Source organism: Balearica regulorum, chromosome 2 (genome assembly GCF_011004875.1).
Source record: "Balearica regulorum gibbericeps isolate bBalReg1 chromosome 2, bBalReg1.pri, whole genome shotgun sequence".
Taxonomy (NCBI): Eukaryota; Metazoa; Chordata; class Aves; order Gruiformes; family Gruidae; genus Balearica; species Balearica regulorum.
In genome coordinates, this window is record NC_046185.1 from 94,664,746 (window position 1) to 94,687,665 (window position 22,920).

The 22,920-nt window shown below is 39.8% G+C and overlaps 1 protein-coding gene and 1 long non-coding RNA gene across 2 annotated transcripts in view; one reads left to right on the top strand and one right to left on the bottom strand.

The window, feature by feature from the left end:
* The window catches only part of CDYL (chromodomain Y like), a 108,456-nt gene extending 99,042 nt beyond the window's left edge, over window positions 1–9,414 (top strand). The window contains exons 5-7 of the mRNA XM_075744964.1: window positions 818–1,028; window positions 5,732–5,875; window positions 7,539–9,414. Coding sequence (XP_075601079.1) covers window positions 818–1,028; window positions 5,732–5,875; window positions 7,539–7,697 — 514 coding nt within the window. The 3' untranslated portion in view covers window positions 7,698–9,414. The remainder of the gene's footprint in view (window positions 1–817; window positions 1,029–5,731; window positions 5,876–7,538) is intronic.
* Window positions 1,023–11,777, bottom strand: LOC142600445 (uncharacterized). Its single transcript, XR_012833925.1, has 3 exons — window positions 11,641–11,777; window positions 10,621–10,819; window positions 1,023–3,384 (listed from the first exon to the last, which is right to left on the bottom strand). It is a non-coding gene; the product is annotated as an uncharacterized LOC142600445 (long non-coding RNA).
* Window positions 11,778–22,920: the final 11,143 nt, after the last annotated feature.

Here is a 22,920-nt window from a genome sequence, read left to right on the forward strand (position 1 = left end):
ACCATCTTCTCTTTCACTGGGGAGCCATAACTGGACACCAGTGCTGAGCGGAGGGGAAGGATCACCTCCTGCAACACTCATCCTAATGTCAGGCCAGGATACCGTTAGCCACCTTTGCCACAAAGGCACATTGCTGGCTCAAGTTCAACTTGGTGCCCACCAGGACCCCAAGGTCCTTTGCTGTCAAGCTGCTTTCCATCTGTTTGGCTTCCAGCATATACTGGTGCCTGGGGTTGTTCTTCCCCAGGTGCAGGACTTTGCACTTCCCCTTGTTGAACTTCATGAGGTTCCTGTCAGCCCATTTCTCCAGCCTGTCGAGGTCCCTCTGGATGGCAGCGTGACCCTCTGGTGTATCAGTCTAGTTTTGTATCATCAGCAAACTTGCTGAGGGTACACTCTGTCTCATCATCCAGATCATGAAGGAAGCAGTTGAACAGTACCAGACCCAGCACTGACCCCCTGGGGTGCAATACTAATTACAGGCCTCCAACTAGAGTTGGTGCCACTGTTCACCACCCTCTGGGTGAGTCATTCAGACAATTTTCAATCCACCTCACGTTCTGCTGATCGAGCTCATACATCAACAGCTTGACTGTGAGTGTCTTATGGGAGACAGTGCTGAAAGCCTTGCTGATGTCTAGATAGATGATATCCACTGCTCTCCCATCATCCACCAAGCTAACCACCTCATTGTGGAAGGTTATCGGGTTGATTTTGAAAGTGATGTTACTGTGGAGATGAATTACTACTGAGTTTTCAAGGGCTGGTATATTTTTCTATATATATGTAGTGAGTGCATGTTTCTGTTTCTCTTCAGGAATTTTGTGAATACTTTTATTCAGTTTAAGAAGCCTATCATTGTAGCAGTAAATGGCCCAGCCATTGGACTTGGAGCATCTATATTGCCTCTATGTGACGTGGTTTGGGCTAACGAGAAGGCTTGGTTTCAGACACCATACACTACTTTTGGACAAAGTCCAGACGGATGTTCATCCCTTACATTCCCTCGGATAATGGGCCTGGCTTCTGTAAGTAGCTTGCAGGGTTGGGGCTGACAGCTTCACAATGCACTTGTGATAATTTATCCATAGTGATTTCAAGACTTTTTACCCTTGCTGTGTTGTCTTTTTTTTTTTTTTTCTTTCTCTCATGAAAAGCTTTCATGAGAAACCAGTATTTATAGCTTCTCTGCTCCGTGCTGTTACAACCTAGTCTTCATCCACGTGCACAGAACAGAAAGTAGTCACGGGACCTAATCCCATGTCACGGGCACCCTTAACGAGGATCAGGACAGAAGGGTTCTGTCCTGCGTGCCAGGACACACCTTCCCTGCTGCTGCCTTGTGAGGACCAGCGACCGGTATCTTGCATTCCGCACAGCATCAGGGTGTGGCGGAGAACGGGCTGGTCAGCACTCGGTGTCCTTACGTAGCAGAGCACTGTGTCACCAGCTATTAGCAGTCTCATGCCAGTATGCAAAATAAATGATTCGGCTTTCATGCACTCGTTCTCAAGAAATCGTGTCAAACTTCCTTGCTCTGTAGATCTCTGTTTAACACTAGTGTGTTATGCAAGAAGTACTTGGTCCGAATCACCTTTGTGAAGGACATTTTTTTTTCAGTCTTGCACTCAAGTTACAGTATTGCTGGGTTGAAAAAAATAGAAAAAGGTAACGCTTTGTATTGTTGCTGAAAACATAAGCCACGTGTTACTTAGTATCTCTTTTCTTGCTTTCCAATTAGATGAAAGAATCAAATGTAACAAAAAGCTATTTTAAAATCTCTTACCAACATTATTTTCATGTTGCTTGCTATTTTTATGCTGTGTTCTTTGAAAACTGTTAGATCTATGCCCCATTCCAATTTGAAGTTGAACAGTAACAGTATGAAACAAGGGCTTGTAGCTACACCTGGTTTTCCTAAATTACTCTTTGTTATAGAAGCCAGTTTTTCCCTGAAGGTATTTCTTGATTTAAAAATACAGATTTCAATATATTGAAAGCATTAGCTTGAACAGATCTAATGACTAATTGTGCGATGTCTGGATTTAGTTATTAGAAGAGAACAGAAAAGGTAACTGAAATAGATTAACAGTTATAAGAGTATCTTGAATATCTTAGCATGTTTCAAACTACTGATTGTTCCTTTCCCTTTTTATTTGGCCATCCGTTCATCCATCCATCCATTCCATCCATCCCTGTCCTTTAGAGACTTGTGGTTGTTACTTTTTGTTTCTTTAGAAGTTGTACAAAAAACACAAGCAGCTCTTCCCTAGTATACGCTTTCATGTGTGTTTGTGAATGCTCTCATTTTTAAATATAAAGATTTAAATTGAAAGCTTCCAGTGATAACAATTCCATAATATTCAGTGCAAAAGGGAAAAACAAAGTCCACTGTTTTCATACTATCCTCAACTCTCTGCAGTATAGCAGTGTCAATGCTGTACAGGACAAAGTTGGATTTTAAACAGCAGATTTCATGAAATATACTCAGAATCCATACTGAAAATTTTGATCAAGTAGCATGCTTTCTATCTATAAAAGAGAGAGAGAAGTCAGCAGAAAGAAGAGATGGTACGAGTGAGATAAGAAACATTCAGGGGAAAAAAATTAAAATATCATACAAATGGAAGATCTAAGGCCTCTGTATGCATTGTAAAATTTGCTACAAATGCATTAATTCAGCAATATGAGTCCCACCCTTAACTCTTGTTAGGCTGATTCAGTGCATTCTTTTTTATCATCAGCAGTTATGTAAAAATCTTCAATTGTAAGACTGTTGGAAATATTTTCCTTACCAGGTCAGTCTTGGCTGGTGAGCAAGTCTGTCATGGAGGGGTTTTTTCACAAAGCATGCTCAACAGAGGTCATTATTACAGGAAATCTGAAGCCCAGACCTTAGGATTCAAAACTGATGCTGTATTGGGAATACCAAGAGTTTTAGAAGGATTCTTAAACTTACTTGGCTCTTGAGTTTTGAAAACAGCCTGTAATAGAGATTAAGGTGAGATCTGTTTGGGGAGATATGTTATTGTGAGTCTGCTGTGGAGTTCTTGGTCTGGTTTTCTGGTCCTGAATATAACGCACAGGAGCCGCACGATCAACCTTCACACACTGTGGGTTTCCCTGTCACTCTCCAACACACTTGGCAGTATTCCTTATGCTTTTCGGTCAGTCGTGAGGGATACGCATCTCCACAGTGCCCGTAGCCCACACCGCAGCCAGCACCTCGGGCGTTACAGAGACCAGCTGCCTCCTGATCGTAGTGCGAGACAGTCGAGATGCTCCATGGCATGTAGCGCCTCTGTGCTTCCACGGGTGGTCCCCTGTCAGCCTCAAAGTTCTTGCTGTAAAAGAGAGACCAGAGGAGGTCCCAGGGAAGTTCCTCTGTGGAAGGAGAAAGACAGACTGAGTAGAAAATGAAGGTTGTTAATGAGAATCTTACATTAATAATTTTATCATCATTATTCCTATTGCTGTATTCTATTTCTTGGAAAATAACTACCAAGTGTGTTAATTTTCACAGCAAATACAAGGCATGGTTATATGATTAAAACTTGTTTAGCAGTGGGTCTCCAGCGTATGCTGTGTATAGATCAAAAGTGAAGATGCCAGAGCAAAACATTTCCCCTCAAAACCTGTCAAGTGAGAGAACACTAATGGGAGCGCTCATTTCATGTGAGGTTTTCTGCTAATGCTTTGTGAGGGCTGGAGAAGTAAGCTAACTGCACCATTATCATTTGTGGCTTTTCACGTTCAGGAGAACTCAGCAGTTGCTAATGAGTTTTAGAAAAAGCTTAAGGTTTTCTAGCATTCATTTTTATCCCTGTTACCAAAGATATATGAGAAGAATATGTATACCTGACCAGCTGACTTAAATTTCTGACTTTCCTAACTCCCAGTTAGGTTGGCTTCATAATTTGATCTTTGATATAAATGTTAAGTATCTTTTTAAATTATTTTGGAAGAATTTTTTTTCCACATCTCCTTAGGAAAATTATTCCTGTTTTTTGACAACCTCGTGTATAACACTGATTTTTTGGATAGTGTTTCAGGCTAGTATTATTTACATATAATCTGGAAAATTAGATGGTATAGTTGTGATAGCTAATGAACCTTGTATATTTGATTTTGCTTTCACAGAAGGTAGAACTATTGGGGTAGATAATTTGTACCTTTAGTTTGAGGCTCATTTTTTTTTTAAACTAGTATATGTGAATCACAGCTTTCCATAGTAACTTATGAGAGTTATGCCGATGACAAACGTTATGTAAAAGATCTTCGGAAACATCTCTCTTTTTACAAGCCTAATAGACTGCGAGTCAGCAACCAAACTGCTGGTAGAACCCAGACTTTGTACTTCATTACTAAGGGGCAAGTAATAGACCTTGGAGTTTTCAAATTTCTTCGTGTGTAAAATGACAATACTCAGGTACATTACCTACAGTAATTAGATAACTTGAGATCCTTAACTAAAGTTGCTGTAATTATTACCAAAATGTCCAGTATTAGAAAACATTAAAGAAACTCAGAATTCTGGCCTCAGAAATGCTACACCTGTCAGGTTTGGATGTTTTACAACAGCCTTATTTCCTATATTTCAAGAGTCCAGTGATGGCTTTGTCATATTTTCAATGTGAACTGATTGTCTTTTTTTTTGACATTGACATTCCCTCTGACTCTTTAATCATTGCTGGCTGTTTCCATGCCGCTCTCACTGCAAACAAAGTTTAACTATATAAGAAACTTCACTACACATAGAATTAAAGTGTAAGCATAAATCATTGTAGGATGAAGCTTTAATGGGGAAGCTGATAAATAGTGAAGTGTATGATAATTACAAATCAAAAAGATTCACAGAAGTAGACATCACCTTATTGCATAGAATATACTATGTTCTGTACCTTTAAACTAGTGCAAGATCTTTTAAATACTGGGTTGTTTGGTTTGGTTTTTTTTAATAAGACTGCTAAATCAGCTTTTGAAAGGATTTATGAGTTCAATATTGAACTCCTGAATAAAATGGGAACATTTATTTTCTATGAATTTGATCCAACTTTGGAATATATCCTGCTCACTTCAGAAGGTTTTGGAGGTCATTTTAGAATTTCTAAGATGTTCCGCTATTTTAAATGAAATACTGCTGAAGACTTTTGAGAAGTGCTGAAAATAAACCATATATTTAGGTTGCAAACATTTTCAGTACTAAAAAACCATTTTCGTTGCAAAATATTTAGCTGTTCTTTTCTACCAAGACTGGCAGTTCCCAGGAAGTCTACTACCAAAACTAGGTTATCTTTATAATTTACAGGTAATATAAACTTTTAGCAAAGACTTCATTGCTGCAACTAACATTATTATAAATGATGAGCTGATGTATTCATTGCTGTTTTACAGATCTGCCAGGCATTATAACCTATCACTACATATACAGTTAACCAAGTCAGCAATACTGCAAGAAAGCTAGCCCTAACAAACATTCATGAATGGGAAATGACAAAAGACATTTTCACATTTAATCCATATTTTTAGAACAACTGATGTAGTATAGTCACCAACATTGACCAGCTTATCTGTAGGCAAGGCTTTTTCTTTATTAATGACAAGTTGGAAGAGCTATAATAAAACTATTTGAAATAGTGCAGGCATTTTCCTTATTTGTTTTGAACACTTTTCTTTTAATGAGTTTTGTCTCATTACATTTCATACCAGAAGTAACTTTTTATCCCTTCAGGCCAATGAAATGTTGTTCAGTGGAAGGAAGCTGACAGCACAGGAAGCTTGTGCCAAAGGACTCGTCTCTCAAGTGTTTTGGCCGGGAACATTCACACAGGAAGTAATGGTTCGAATTAAGGAACTTGTCACATGTAATTCAGTTGTAAGTTTCCTTTATTTCTTACATTTTTATAATTAGATTGATAAGAGGTATTATTATACTTCATCATTATGTCCTTCTAAAAAAAAGACTATTTTCATGAAACAAGGACCATATTTTAGTATAGCAATGTCTTTTAACACATTCTTATGTATCTTTTTGTTTCTGAGTTTTTGAGGATTTTTTTTTTTTTAAGTTTGTAACTGATTCTTCTTTATCAGAGGCCTGTGCTGGTTTTGACTGGGATAGAGTTAATTTTCTTCATAGTAGCTAGTATGGGGCTATGTTTTGGATTTGTGCTGAAAACAGTGTTGATGATACAGGGATGTTTTTGTTATTGCTGAGCAGTGCTTACACAGAGCCAAGGCCTTTTCTGCTTCTCACACCACCCTGCCAGGGAGGAAGCTGGGGGTGCACAAGGAGTGGGGAGGGGACACAGCCGGGACAGCTGACCCAGACTGGCCAAAGGGATGTTCCATACCACATGACGTCACACTCAGCAATAAAAAGAGGGGGAAATTTGGGGGAGGGGGGGCTGCTGCTTAGGGGATTGGCTGGGCATAGGTTGGTTGGTGGTGAGCAACTGGTTTTCAATTGCATCACTTGTCTTCCTTTGGGTTTTCTTTCTCTCTCCTTTTGTTATTTTCCTTTTCATTACAATTTGTTGTTATATTTTTGGTTCCATTATTAAAATGTTCTTAACCCATTAATTTTCTCACTTTTACCCTTCCAATTCTCTTCTCCCCCCACCCCCCATCCTGCTGGGAGGGAGGGGTGTGAGTGAGTGGCTGTGTGGTGTTTAGTTGTCAGCTGGGGTTAAACCATGACAATGCCATAGTACATTGTGGTTAAGAACATTAAAATAGCATTAGACTTTTAACAATATGTTTTGGTTTTAACATAGTTGCATAAGCCCAACTTCTTCTAATCAACAGTGTAAACAGTTGCCATAAGAACTACACAGAAACATAGAAATCTTGAGTTGTAATTTAATGTCTTGCATTGTAATTTAAATTACCAAGGAAATAAATGCAGTCTTTGCCATTGTGTTGAACTTGGAGTTTTACAAGTAACGCCTAGTGCTTTCATGGTTGTGTGCACTACTGGCAGTTGCACAAGATAGCTAAAATGACCAATATTTTGATGGTTTCTTACAAGAAGAGATGCAGTACAAGTTAACTGTTCTATGCATTAGAAATTTTGGATTTTGAAACAGATTGTTTTCTAAAGGGAAAAGCAAACAAGATTTTTCAGTCTATTTTAAATGCTCAAGAGATTCAAAGTCTGCCTGGTTATTAGAGCAGTTCTGGATAATAATATTATGACTTGCCTTCACAAAAATGGAATTTTTCTCTCATTTTTGGAGTTTTCTCTAGTTATCAGGATAAAACTGTGAAATAAATATATACATAGTTATGATGTTATGATTTTCATTATTTCCACATTTTTGTGCATTTGTAAATTGTGCTGGTATAGGGTAAAGGAAGTCCTGTGTGATGCTACAAGCAAGACTGAGAAATGTTTCTTAGTGTAATAGTATGTCCATGAATTGATAAGCTTACGTTCATAATAAACTTCAGGATTTGTCCATATAAACCTGTAAGTGCACATGTTGCTCAGTTCTCATGTAATGCTGACTCAACTACCTCCCTTTTTTTTGACCTAGGTACTTGAAGAATCCAAAGCTTTAGTACGTAATATCATGAAGGTGGACTTGGAACAAGCAAATGAAAAAGAGTGTGAAGTTTTGAAGAAAATCTGGGGCTCAGCACAAGGGATGGACTCAATGTTAAAATATCTGCAGAAGAAAATTGATGAGTTCTGATGAGAGATGCCCATTGACACTGGAATTGTATTTCTTGGACATCAGGGCAAGCAAAATATGCCCATTTAAAAAACCCTGTAGAAACTCACCCCTTGCCTAGCTTGGGAACAGGAGTGGATTTCCCCACCCCCACCCCACCACACCCCTTTTATTGTCAAGGGGTTTAAAAGGAAGTACTGTATCACTTAAATTTGAACAAAACTCCTTTCTCCCTGATTGTTGCGGATAGATATACACACACACACAAGTGTATGTGTGTGCTTATATATGTCTTTTTTATATATATATATATAAAAAAAATGTAATATGTGTGTGAGAGTGTGTATGTAGACACACACACACAAGCTAAAAAAAAATGATAGAGTGCACTACCAAACATCTCTTTAAAGGCTCTAGTTTTTGTTATCTTTGGCTAGTACTGTATCAAATCAAAAATGGATTAAAAAGTGAATGGTGTTGCATTATTTTCTGTGTGGCAGGGAAGTCTGGAATAATGCTTTTCTTTTTCATTAGAATACAGAATTGAAACGGGTATTAGCCAGCCCTTACTTTCACTGCCCAATGAGTCAGATAAGATACAAGGCATTGTCTCAGAAGAAGGTTGAAATACCTCAAGTAATGGAACATTCTAAAATTTTGGGGGAATCGAACCCAACTAAGATTAAATCATACATATCCCCAAAAAGAGAGTGTGCTCAGGATTAATGCTAAGAAAACACTCTGCCCTTTTTTTGGGGGGGAGGTATAGAGGGGTGGGAGGAAGGGGGCAGGAATACATTTAATTCTTACCCAGATAGCATGAAGAAACCACTGTCTCTTGGGGAAGGGGAATGAGGGGAAGAGGGAAGGAAAAAAAAACAAAACAAACAAACAAAAAAGCTTGTTTTGCAGTATTAGTGAATCACTGAATATCTTATGTATGAATATCCTAAGTTATAAGTTAGTTTTAGTGGATTTTTAAATAGTCTCTTTGGGTTTGTTTTGGGTTTTTTTTTTTTTTTTTTAAATAACTACATAAGTGCTTCTGTTGCTGGGTGAGAATACTACTTTATATACAGTTTGGGGTTTGTTTTTGGTTCCTTTTTTTTTTTCTTATTTGCTGGTTTAACTGATGTATTACACCAAAAATGCATTTTATGTTCATAAATTTTAGGCTCACTTAGAATATATTATTTAATAAGTTAAAATTCTTTTGGCACACTATTAAGTAAAAAAAAAACCTCCTTTAAAAAAAAAAACTACCTTATATTAGATGTTTAATGTTCTTTGTCTATGCTTTTTTATTATTTTAAATATACACTATATACTGTATGGTGTAAAAGAGTGCCCTGTGTAAATAGACCTATTTTGCATTCCTTTCAGGAGTGGTTATTGATTCCTGACTGCAGATATCTATTATTACTTGGGTATCTGTGCTTGCAATCTTGTTGAATGTATTATGAAGAATGAAAAAAAAGAAATCAAACCTTATTTTTGTACAGTTTTGAAGTTTTTACTTGGAACTGACCCACCTCCCCTTCCCAGTGGAGAGCTGTACAGTGTGTAAATCTGCCTTTATCTTGGATTGGTACAGTATTTTTGCATCTGTGGGACCTACTTTTTTGTTCTAGTAGTTTGAACTATATATAAACTGTACAATCTGTAAAGTTTTTATAGAATAAATATTCAGCTGTGAAAACTGGTTAAATAAAACTAATATTTCTTAACACATTTTAAATGTGGTTCTCTCATATAGTTGTATTTTTCAAAGATATTTCCATTCTGATTTTAAAGTAAAAGTTGCTGAAACAAATCTTGGAAATTAAAAAGACTTCACTATTTATGTTTTATTTTGTTAAACTTATATAAACCTTTTAATATCCTTCAAATGAAAAATTGAAAATTAATTTATCATTGTAAAAGGTATAGAAGTTTTCTCTTAGAGGAGAGAAAGGGGGAAGATGCCATATGGGAAGCCATTCAACTCAATTATTTTGTTACAGTTCTAAAAGAAACATTCAGTAAATGTTTCTTTGTAATCTCTTACAAATGGATCATTTTCCCTACAAAATACTGTGGTAAAGTGAGAATTCCTTAGCTGAATTTGATTTTATTGAAAGGGAGAAGAAAGATACCTTACTACCTACAAGTTCTGTAATGTTAAACTGTTTGGAGTTCAACTCAAATCTGTATTAAGATGCCTTTTTTCTGGCATCTGTAAGAAATATGTGGGCATAGATTGCATCTATTTCAGCTGAAGGATTATTTATGCTTTCCTTAAACATGAAAGAACCTCACTGTAATAGAGGACTGGATCTAGAGGTAGAAGAATTAAATCAATTGAAGGTGCAGGCAATTCAACTGCAAAAAATAATCTACTTGCTTCATTTTTTGTGTTACTATCAGTCACGCTGTTATACTGCCTACAATTTGCATATTAAGATATAAAGTAAGTTGGTGACAACACATTCCTGTCTTTGACTGGAAAAAGTCCTTAGTTCAGATCAATTCATATATATACTATCAGTGTCACTATGCAACTGCCCTACCTTTATATTAAAAGCAGTAGCTAATTTTATTAATAAATTATGCTCTCATTCCTAAATAATGGACACATTTTATCTATACTGGACTACAGGGATACTGTTTCTTTAGGAAAATACTGTCCAGTTCTTTTCAGTATAGGTCAGTAAATACCCTTTCCTGTGTGTAAAGTTACAGTTAAGTCTAGATTAGTCTTCACAAAACTACAATAAAGGCAGAAAAATTATAGACTGCTAATAGGAAGCAAGAAGGCCTGAGAGAATATAAAAGCTCACTGAACACATTTTAAAATAAGTGTTTTCAAGGCTTCACAGAAGACACAGGTCTTTGTCTAGCCTGGTTCACTGCTGATGCCTGTATTGTTCTACATAAATTTGCGGTACTGTGCAGATAAACCAACCTGAAGCATCAGATGTAGCCTCTGATGACCGAATGCAGTTGTAGCCACAAAGGTTTGACTAGGCTCAAGAAGCAGCAGGGGGAGGCTGCTGAAGGCAGCATCACTTCGAAGGCACCTGGTTTGGAGTCACAGCCTCACAGAAGCAGCCGTACTTCAGAATGGCTTTTCTGCCTTGATTGTAGAACTGATTGTGACCATCCTGTACATGGAGAATTTTGGAGCACCATAAATTGCTGGATGCAGGTGTAATGCAAGAACATAGAAATAGCATCTTTCTGAATGATGCCTGAGAGAATTTCCCTATGGTGCACCTTTTTTTTTTAAAAAAAAAAAAAAAGGAGGAAGTTTTCCTCAGTTTTTTTCCTCCTTCAGGCATGAAGACAAATCACAACACCTGATTAGGTGTCAGAAGGCTAGTCAGTGGCAAGTAGAATTAGGAATAATGATAGTGGAATATAAAATTCAGCTAGCTTTAGCTTTGCTCAGTCCTGCCCCTCAAGTAAGTCTCCTGTCAAGACTCTACTATCCTTATTGCATCACTGTACTATACAATGTGCTTTATTCTTTACAGAACAGAGAGACACACTGTACAGCAACTGTAAGTGTTGGTGCTGAAACTTAAAAATAGCATTGATAATGCAGTGTAGGAATCAGTCTCTGCCATTCCAGTTCTCTTCCTGAAATAGGTAATGTCTCAGGCACTAAGCAAATCACAAATTGACAAGCATTGGCAACTGGACTGCATTGAGCATTGAGGCCATCCTAAATCATCCCTCACATTCAAGTTTATTTTTTTGGAAGTAAATAAGAGAACTTTTCTCCTGGTCAGGAAACAGTATCAGAGAGCCATGGGTTGAACATACTTGGAACTGTTTGAAAAACCACGTGTATATACTTAACCACACCTTCTGCTGATAGGTTAATTTGAGCAAAAATAGAAAGTAGAACAAGGTTTTTAGCTCTAAGTAAGCTAACCTACAACAAAAGGTATTTTAGGATAATCTGAAGATCTGAACTCACTTATAGGTCTTTTCCTTGTTCAGGCTTCTTAATTTGCATAAATCTAAGATTTGAAGCAGCTTCCTTCAGTAAGTCCTTCGCTGGAATGCTGACATTGCTAAGAGACACTTCTCTCCGCTTCAGAAGCTGCACCTTTATCATTCCAAAAACAAAGTTCATGGGAATTAAATCATCTTTTTAGGTAAGATTCGTTTCTTAAAGTCAGGCACACTTGAAAAGAATAGAAAAAACACACATAATGATGAGCTATAAACTGCTTAACTTTACATCGCTATATTTCATGCTTTACCCAAACAGTGGATAAAATAGGACTGCAAGCATCTAGGCAATGAGGCAGCAAACAAAACATTTCTGGCCAAGTGGATAGGAGAGACTTTCTTCTATAAATGGAGCCTATACTCTACCTAGATTTGTTACGGAAGTAGAGGCACTTCACATTCATCTGGGACATGACAAGTACGCTTCTGAAGAGAGTAGGAGGGAGGAGATACCTCAACTCAATTTCAGTTTGCCATATGATTTTCCATCCTAAGGAACTGCCAGCAGCTGTCAACACAAAGGCTGTCTTACTGAGCTGTAGCAGAGGCTGAGTTGGCAACCTTATGTCATGCAGCACAGGAGCTCAGTTATACTGAAGATGGCACACAGGTGAATTTTCCTTTCAAGGGAAGAAGTATCAGGAGGAGAGCCCCTGTATAGCACAAGATCGCCATGGGTCTGTTCTGTACAGCCTCTCAGATTTCTCTAGAAAATACTTCATTCATAGGTCTCTGCTTTTTTTTTTTTTCCTTCTTACTCATGAGGGACATGACTGGCAGATTAAGTCATGCACTAGACTTATTAACAGACAAAAACCAAATATAATTACCTCGTGAAATAGTCACAGGATGAAGAGTAGATTGATGCGCAAAGGTTTTGAAGTGCGATACAAAATGAGAAGATGGAGTTCTTTTGGTCCTCCCCATCCCTCCTGCACAGGGAAAAATACAACAAATACAGGGAATTAGAAACCACCAAGAAACAGCAGGTAAGAAGTCAAAGGAGCTGCAGGAGGAAATAATGGCAGTTATTCTCTTTTAAGTCCTCATTCTTATCGCCCTCAATGCTGGAAGAGATACAACTGACAAGAACACCACGTGGACATATACAGCACTGTGGAGCACATTATCAGTATCTATGCCTAAACTCATGCAGACTACGAGCCTCACATTCACAGGCCCTGATCCTCATGGGGGACTTCAACCACCCTGATATCTCCTGGAGGGACAACACAGAGAAGAGCAGGCTTGGGGGGTGGATCTCATCAATGTACATAAATACCTGGAGGGAGGGTTCAAAAAGGACGGAGCCAGGCGCTTTTCAGCAGTGCCCAGTGACAGGACCTGGGGCAATGGGCACAAACAGAAACATAGGAGGTTCCCTCTGAGCACCAGGAAATGCTTTCTTACTGTGAAGGTGACCAAGCCCTGGCACAGGTTGCCCAAGGAGGCTGTAGAGTCTCCATCCTTGGAGATACTCAAAAAACTTCTGAACAAGGGCTACCTACAGCTGGTTGCCCAGGACCAGCTTGACTAGGGGTGGGTGGGACCAGGTGACTTCCAGAGGTCCCTTCCAACCTCTACCACTGTGTGAGGGGAAAAAAAAACACAAAAAAACCCACACCAAACAAACCAACCCAAAACCCCAAACCACTTGCATTCATTTTCCAACTACCCAGTCATCATCCACCAAACAACCTCTGTGGCTAGAACTGCAGGCTCACCAGGCTCTGCAACACTATATGCTTTAGTCTTTGAGAACCCAGCATCTTGGGCTGGATGATACCAAATCACCCAGAACAGAGATAAGTACATATCAGCTCGCATGTTTCAGGTAAGACATCCTTTACTCTGTCTGTTAAAAAGCATGAAGTTATTTGTTCAAAGAAAAAGAATTTATTTGTTTCTTCGAGGATAAACAGGATTGCAATACTTAACCAAAACAAATACATGCCTTTTGCAGTACCTGAAACATTGTTTTGTCCTCAGCAGCTCCTTGAAATTTTGCATTTTTTCCAAGATTTGCCTCAATCCATTAAGGTGAAGAGTAATCTAGCCACTGGCAGCCATACTGAAATGTAACCGTGCCAGCATACAGTGTGAACCTTTAGGTCCAATGTAACACATCTTTACTATGTCCTCTGGATATAAACACACGCTAGCGAGCAACTACGTAACTCTGCAGACCAAGAAGTCAACTCAATGCTGTAATAAACTAGTATTTCCTAGATGCTGCTTTCCAAGACTCATCCATTATAACCCTTTATTTCCATCTCCAGAAAAATGTTCTGATTGCTAGACAAAACCTAGAATATAAACAATCTTCAAAGCCCTCCTTGTCTTCCCTGCCTCCCCCTTAATTAATTAATTTTTCAGTAAATTCACTGTACCATCGGTCTCAGTAGAAAAAGGCACTCACTGAGGCCACCCTCAGTCACCCTAATCACTTGCTGGGTAAACTGGCTGCTGCTAGTAGCAGCTTTTGTGAAATGCAGATGCTGATCCTTACAAATATAATGTTTTTTTGGAATTCACTGAGCTTGTCAAGTTGGACTGTGATCTTTAATCAAACAGTATTACTAAAATATAAAATAAACCTAAAAACACCTGCTAAGCCAGGAATAACTGAGGCACACACTTCTACAGAAATCATGCTTGCACTACATGATGTAAAGTAAAAATGACAAAATCACATAGTTTTCTTTCCTTGTTCAAACGTGAAAAGACATACACATCCCCATATTTCTTCCCTTTCTTGTCTCTACCACATCCCCCTCCACCCCCCTGGCTTTATGCCCAGGAATAGTGGTGGGGATTTAAGCTGGAAAGCTGATAAACCCAGAACTTATGTGCTGGAAGAATTATTCTGGATGCTAAATAACAGTTAACAAAATTAAAACAATGCAAAGCTGGAAGTTTTTAACCTGGATGACCCCTTGAATCAAAGAGATCAAAATAAGAAAGCAAAGGGCAGCCACCTTGTCCACTAGAGGCTTTTCTGCTTGATTCTTGGTAGGCTTCCCAAGACCAATCATGTCAAAATAGGAATCTGCAAACTTAACTTTGTGATCTCATGAGCTGGGCTGTAACAACCACAGAAATATTTGCAATGCCAGCATTGTATTGTGTCTAGGAATAATTGAAGTCACACCATTTTTTAATGTTTCTGAAGGAATTACATGTTCATTCATGCTGACAGAAAACTGTGTTCTAGATAGAAATGAAACAAGTCCATGCATCCAAGGGAAGTGAAAGAAAAAAGCCAGGTCTTGACATCAATTTTCTTGAAGCAAAATAAACTACAACAGCCAGTCTGACAGTGGAACCAGGGGCAACAGCTCCACAATCTTTTGGACATTTTGGACAATCTATTTCAGCTCAATGGAACAGATTGATTTTCCCCTAGAACCATAAACATCTGAAGTTATTGATATTAGTCTGTGGAGCAGCAGAATTATTTCTAATTCCTTCAACAGAAGATCTTTGCAAATTGTTAGTCCTAATGATGTAAAGCAGGAAATTTGGAGAGCTCAATTAATCCAGCTCTGAAGTAGAATAAACACTTAAAAATAATTCAGATCCCGATGTTTCTGAAAGATCCTGGCACAAGACAACAGGCTATTGCACTTAACCCTTAAAAAGATGCAGCCCCAAGATCTACAGTTCAGGTTCCCCTCCAATGGATACCCCCAGTGTCACTGCCAACCATTAGATGAGGGAGACAGTAGTTTTTTCACATCCACTCAATTCTTTTGTATTCTGCTACAGATTTAGACATCGTGGCTCAGCAAACAGATTTTTCACAGATATTAAACAGTTTAAACATAATTCATTGAAAACATAGTTTTCAATGAAAAAAGTGGTAAGCACACAAGAATGTTATTAATGAGATACCTCAAAATCTGAAAATATACGGGGAGTTTCTGGAAATCTCTGGTTAGTCTATATTAAAATGCCATTCAGTTCCTGTATTAGGTTTGTGTGGCAAGGTTTTGGTAGCAGGGAGGCTACAGGGGTGGCTTCTTTGAGAAGCTGCTAAAAGCTTCCCCCGTGTCTGACACGGGCAATGTCAGCCAGCTCCAAGACGGACCCGCCGCTGGCCAAGGCCAAGCCCCATCAGCAATGGTGGCAGCACCTCTGGGATAATGCATTTAAGGAGGAAAAACCCAAAACCAAAATCACGCCAAAAGCAATTGCAGCCAGAGAGAGGAGTGAGAAGATGTGAGAGGAACAGCCCTGCAGACACCAAGCTCAGTGAAGAAGGAGGGGGAAGAGGTGCTCCAGGCCCCAGAGCAGAGATCCCCCTGCAGCCCGTTGAGAAGACCATGGTGAAGCAGGCTGTCCCCCTGCAGCCCATGGAGGAAGGATGATGGGGAGCAGAGATTCCACCTGCAGCCCATGGAGAACTCCACACCAGAGCAGGTGGATGCACACGAAGGAGACTGCGACCCCGTGGGAAGCCCACGCTGGCTCCTGGCAGGACCTGTGGCCCCGTGGTGGGGGAAGAGAGGGGAGAAAGCCCACACCAGAACAGATTTGCTGGCAGGCCTTGGGACCTCATGGGGGACCCACGCTGGAGCAGTTCATGAAGAACTGCAGCCCATGGGAAGGACTCATGTTGGAGTTCATGGAGGACTGTCTCCCATGGGAGGTGCCTTACACTGGAGCAGGGGAAGAGTTTGAGGAGTCCTCCCCCCTGGGGAGGAAGGAGTGGCAGAGACAACGCGTGATGAACTGACTCCAACCCCCATTCTCTGTCCCCCTGTGCTGCTGGCAGGGGAGAAGGTAGAGAAATCAGGAGTGAAGTCAAGCCTGGAAAGAAAGGAGGGGTTGGGGAAAGGTGTTTTTAAGATCTGGCTTTATTTCTCATTACTCATTTCTAATTTGTTACCAATCAATTTTCCTGAGTTGAGTCTGTTTTGCCCATAATTGGTGAGCGATCTCTCCCTGTCCTTATCTCAACCCACAAGCCTTTCATTACATTTTCTCTCCCCTGTCCAGCTGAGGATGGTCAGTGACAGAGCAACTTTGGTGGGCACCTGGCCTCCAGCCAGGGTCAACCCACCACAGTTCCCTCCACTTCCTAACAGCAGGACAGGCCCACTCAGTGCTCATGTGGTAAGTTAATGCTTTGGGAGCAAAACCTGCTGAACAAGAGATGTGCCACATCTGCCTCCAGACAGTTCTTGACACAGAGGCATTAAAAGTGCAATTTTGCCACTAAACCGGCTATCACTGATTCTCAGCATGTCGCTTAAGACTCTTTTTCAATTCCCCTCTGGTAAGTTGGTTTTAATCTTTGCTTATTTGGTTTCGAAAGTTCAAAGTAATACAGCAGTCTAATGCTAATATATATAAAATAAACAAATAAGCCATATAAAAATTGTCCAGAAGTTTCTGAGAGAGGTTGGTTGGCTGAAAATAAATGTAATTTTGCTGGTGTCCAGGAAAAGACATGCACAAAGTCCCTGACTTTATATTCAGATACTTCAGAAATCCTCAGCAGAGTTTTGTACCCCAAGAAGTTGGTTTGAACCCAGGAAATTCCCTGATAGAAAACTTCTGGCCAGCAATCCACAATAACCTGATACACCGTCATTATTTCCCCATCTCTGACGTTCCAAGCGCTCCTCTAAGTTCATATTGATGAAGAGGAACTGTAACCTGAGAAGACCTCCAGCATTAACAGCAAGGACCCACAGCACATCCCCCAGAAACATGTTATCACTGAAGACACAGCAGCCCAGCAGTACAAGGTACAAGAGAGATAAGCGCTGGATTTTCTCTCTCAGACCACCGCCTCATCACAAACTGAAACCACTTGCACAGACAAAGGAGAATCAGAGCATCCCACCCAGAATCTACATGAAACACAGGAAGAGAGATGCACAGCTCCTCTGCAAGGATGACAGCTGAGATTAAGGATCTTTTACATCTGTTTTTCCTATCATGCACAACACGAGCTCTGTTTGAAGAGATGTGCAAAGGCATCCATGTGCCCTGCCTGGACTGCTGCCATACTTGACCCTGCAAATCACTGGTGATAAAACAGCAGAGTACAGCACTGCTAAGATTACAGACTTGCCCAGTTTCCCCACTAGATGAACACACTATCGCCCCCTCACAGGCTTTCTCATGAAGGAAGCTGTGATCCCAGCTCACATCAGCAACGTGAAACAGCACCTTCCAGCACGCTCTCTCTCATAACTAAAGCCATCCACATCTACATATAGCCAAAGCAGTAGACCGGGAAGAGTTGGACAGGAGTTATCTAAGGTAACTCCTAAGAAGAACTCCTAAGAAGCAGTGGCTTATTCCTCCTGGAGACTGTGAGGCCAGAAGCAACAGCACAGTAATGCTGCAACACCTGTGTGCCGTCAAACCATGGGTACCCCACAGTTCTCGCAGTCCAAAAGATGTTGGGTGGCCATCGCCTGGTGCCAGTTCTTTCTTTTTGATTCCTGTTTTGTGGCAGAGCATCAAAATACTTCAAAAGCATTCACCAATCAACTGCTGGCAATTGCCACAGAAACGGTGTGGCCACAAATGAGGAATGATGCAAATGCCAAAGCCTCTCAGCCTTCAAATTAGATGTATATTTAGAAATTCTGTGTTAAACCATAAAATTAAAAAACCTTGAATGCTGTGGGTCTCCTAGCAGTAAGACCTGGCTTTGTTGGTTGGGGCAGCAGGGATTTGATCCTGAAGAGTAACACTCGCTTGTTGCTCTCTCTGGAAGGATTACATTTGTCAGAGAGCCAGAGAGCCTCAACAACTCTGTGTCTCTGTGGGAACCCCTAAGGGGAAAATTAGGGTCTCCTCAGAACTGACAGGAAAATTTAAGACTTCCTCAAAGAAGAAAAGAAGCAAGGCAGAAGAAATCCGAGGGAAGAAGTGGAACTATTCCTAACAATCATGATAATTGCAGTTGTGTAAGTTAGGCTGGCTAGGTGCCCAGAATGGGTAAACCACCCCAAACCAGTTTAACTGACAAGCATATTACAGATTGCACAGCCCTGGAACAAAGCAAAATGACCTCAAATTTTTCAAAATCTTAGCTACAGATTTCCCCCCATCCCTACTTTTTTGTGTAAATTAATAAACCTATGCTCTAAGACAGTGGTGAAATTTGGTATTTCTGAGAGTAACCATGAGGTTTAGAGACACAGCCATCAGTAAAAGCAAATGGGAAATAAATTTTGCTTAGATCCAATTTTAAAAATCCTTTTTTAAAAAAATGTATTTACAATACATAAACTGGTGATTGGTTGCACACAATGCATAATGGGCAGGCTTCACATGTATATTCTGCACAGACAACTTACCCAATAAGTTTACAAGGTTTTGCCCACTGTAAGAGTTTTAACCACATTTTTTCAGTAACTTTTTTTTTTTAAAGATATTTTACTAACAAGTCACCCAATTACCTTTGTATCAAGATACTTTAAACTCAATTTTATCCGCCTGTCACACTGACCTAACATCATTTCAGCAGAATTTCTGAAGTCAACACTTGTAAAGATCAGAAGCGTTCATAAAACTACAAAACAGGGCCTGCTGGCATGGCTTCAGGAGCTTCACTTTAAAGATTCTTGGTCCAAGATTATGTATGATGGGCAAACTTTCATAAGCAGTTCTAGGAACTCTGGAGGTAGATATCAAGCATCCTCCTTGATGTCTTCTGTTGTAAACAAAAAAAATTATTTTTTTTTTTCCCCAACAGAAGATGGAACAGTGCAACAATTTTGCACTGCTATTTGATCTGCACAGGCTTTTTCTGCCTAGAAAGTTAATCTGAATAGTAGTTTTCTTTCTTTAGCAGGAACTATTCACCCTGTGTATGTAAATACACAATTATAAAGAAACAGTGACCCTCAGATATTCTGAGGGAAGGGGCAAAGAGCCACATGAAACAGGAGCCCTGAAAGGCTGTGCACTACATCCTTCCCTGTCTTTCGGATCAGTACTGTATCCAGCCACACATTTAACACCCTTCATCCCTCTCTGCTGCATTGCCTTTATCCAACAGCAACCTTGAAGCAGAACTTTACCAACACTCAGAACAGCTTTTGACAAGGATACGTAAAAGCATTCACCACCTGAGGAGGTCAATGATATCTGCAAAAGGAACATGGGGGCACTGGAAGAAGCCTGGCACCCTTCCAGCTTGACCAACCCAGAGCTGCTGCTATACAGCATTAAAGATCCTAAGGCATTTAGGCTCCTTATCACCTGTTCGCACATACATGAAGTAGGCCATGAGCACTGTTGACTACAATCTGCCCAAAATTACATTTACTAGCTAATTTTAATAAGCTTTTCTTAAATATAATTTTGTATCAGGAGAAAATAAGCAGTCCCTTGGGATTCAGCTCATTTCTCATTGGCCCTTTATTAATTTACGAGTTTCTCAGCCCTTGATGCCAGCTCCCCACATACTCAGAATCATATAAATCAATTTTATCTAGTCTGCATCTTTTCCAATAAAAAGGAAGCCCATTTCCCTCCTAGCATTAAGCCAGTATTCCTCTTTGAAGTCCCATGGAGCTGCATCCTATTCATATCAGAGTGCAAAAATGACTGCAGCACAGCAATCCTTTGGTTGCCTTCTTTCAAACCCTTTAGTCTCTTCTACTGTTCTCCATCTTTCCCACAAATCCAACTTGATGTCTGCTAACACAATGCACAGCACGTTGCCTCCAGACTCGCTGTTTGTGCTTGACAATTCTCTCTTCCCTGCCCCCTACCATCTCAGTGCTTTATTTGTTCTTCTGACTTGTGCCAAACACTGAAGTCACAGTCTGAGTTTTCAGTTTACTCACATCCCTAGCTCTTTTTCTTATTCTATAGCTGCTGCCTCCTTTTCCTCACGCATTAGCAGGTTTGATTAACTCAGTCTTTTTCATACCTGCCATGTATTTACATAATGGATAACTGTAGTTTATTTTCCTCCCCTCCCCCTAAAACCCGACAGCTCACAATGCTTGGTCCTTATGCATTTGCACATCATCTGGGATAATCTGGACCTCATAGTGACACGGGGGTTAAGAAATATGAAGCTTATTTTGGCTCTGTTGTGATTCTGACTCCTAGCAGCCAACTTGCCTCTTTCAAAATGTCATTTTTCAACAAAACCCACAGGCTTTAAGACTTTAATCCATCCCGAAATGACATGCAGATGAACTGGGTCCAGCCAGCTCTCACTTGCCATCAAGCCAACATGCTAATAGAGCTCCATCTTTGCTTTCAAAAACCTCATGACAGGCTAATTAATTTAATAGTCCAGACTTCTCTTTGGTTGGCTTCAATTCCCTTCCCAGAAAACTTCCCCTAGCTCTTTACAGTATCTTGAAACTGGCTTTCACTACCTCAAACAGTTACTGTTCTTCACAGTCTGTCTCAGAATTTTCCACGTACCAACCTTTTCCATCACCATGACAAGCCAGATGCTATTGGGAGAGAAGAAGAAAAAAAATAAGGAGCAACAGATCCCTTTGGTAATTTCCCAATACCGCCAAAACCTGGTAAATAGGACATCATTCTGCTGGCAATAACACCCTCAGAACTGCCACAGGGACACAATTCAACAGGCTACATGTCTGACCACAGTACATGGGGCAAGGACAAACTTTCTGAACCTTAAGAACAATTAACCACGTTTGAAAGCACTGGCTTGGGTGAAACACTCTGCAGTGCATTTTTCTCTAGTCTGCCTTTTCTAGTAAGAGTAGTATCTTTTGTGCAACTTTACCACTTTTCTCGAAATTTATTTTTTTTTGTTAAAGACTAGAAGCACTGGAAGTTAGAGACATTCCCTTTTTACACATTACTACAGCACTTGACATAATGCTGTTAGCAGGCTACAGCATTTCATGTTCAGTATGAGAACTGGTTAGAATTTCAGTGAAGTACTCAGAAGTTGCACTGTTTCCCTCTAAACGTGCTACTATGGGTAATGAATCCTTCACTGAGAACATCCAGGAAGTCAATGCAGGAAGGTTTTAGACAGCAGGAATTGAGTTTATCCCCTCTAATAAAACTGACTGTAGTAATTTTCAAACTACAGGCACAGTGAAACATCTGTGGGGGTTAAAAAATAAAAAAATAGCCACACTAAAGATCCTTGAAGTGAAGAGAAACTTAAGTCCACAAGAAGGCTGCTACTTTTTGTACTATTAAATGGAAACAGGATTCTTTGGAAAAATTTGACTCAACATGCCCCTACTCAGGGTCACACAGAACAGCTCAGAGCTGATGACACACCTCTAGTGGCCCCCCCCCCCCCCCCGATAATTTAGTCAATGACATGCCATCCACAACAGTACTTATAAGCCAGCACACTTGCAGGTAGTTTAACAAAAAAAATGTAAATGCCTTTCATAGGCATTTATCAAGAGTGTTTTTTTCCTTGCCGTGGTTGCACAAAGGCAAGAAACCAAGAGGGTTTATTACAATGCTCATCAGCTTCTTCATTTTTGGCACAGATTCTGGTATTTGTCGATCTTCTCTTAGAATAGGGCAGTATCTCATTTGAGTGCAAATGGAATAAATCTAAACATGCTTAGAGGTATTTGGCACAGTAAGCTATTTGTTTATTAGGAAGAAAAAACCCATGTTTTTACCAAATTCAGGATATCATGGAAGAACCTGGGAGTTCTCTATTTGCGCTGATATCGACCATCTTAACACATTCTGTCCTCTTCTGCCCACAAGACTCTTACCAAGTTTGGAGAAAACCAACTTGGTCTTAAAATACTTTATTTTTTCTGTGTTACTATCTAAAATTTCTCATGTTTTGTCTCAGTCCAAGACCAATTTCTAAATTCTAGTTTTCTACTTATCCACTTTGGCTTTTTAATTGAAAATTAATTCAGAGAGAAAAAGGGGGGCACAACAGCCATTTCAGAGTAGTAACTGTATGAGCTGGCACACTTTAAGAACCTGAGGTGCTTCTACCACGTCCTCACAACTTACAGGGATAAGCACCTATGACATTTTGGACAAAATCTGGTTCATGACGAATTTCTATGCTATTGAAAAAGTCTCAACCAAACATCTGTCCTATGTTACCACTACAGTTTTAACCTGTTAACTTTGTTTCCAAATCACATTTTTTTGGTCTTTCAGAAAATGGCAGGTATTCTTGAAATGACTGATCTCTGAGGGGAGTAAAAAAAAAAAATCATCTTGGAGGTATGCCATTTGCAATTTAAAGAGGAGAGCGAGGTCTCAGTGCTGAGAG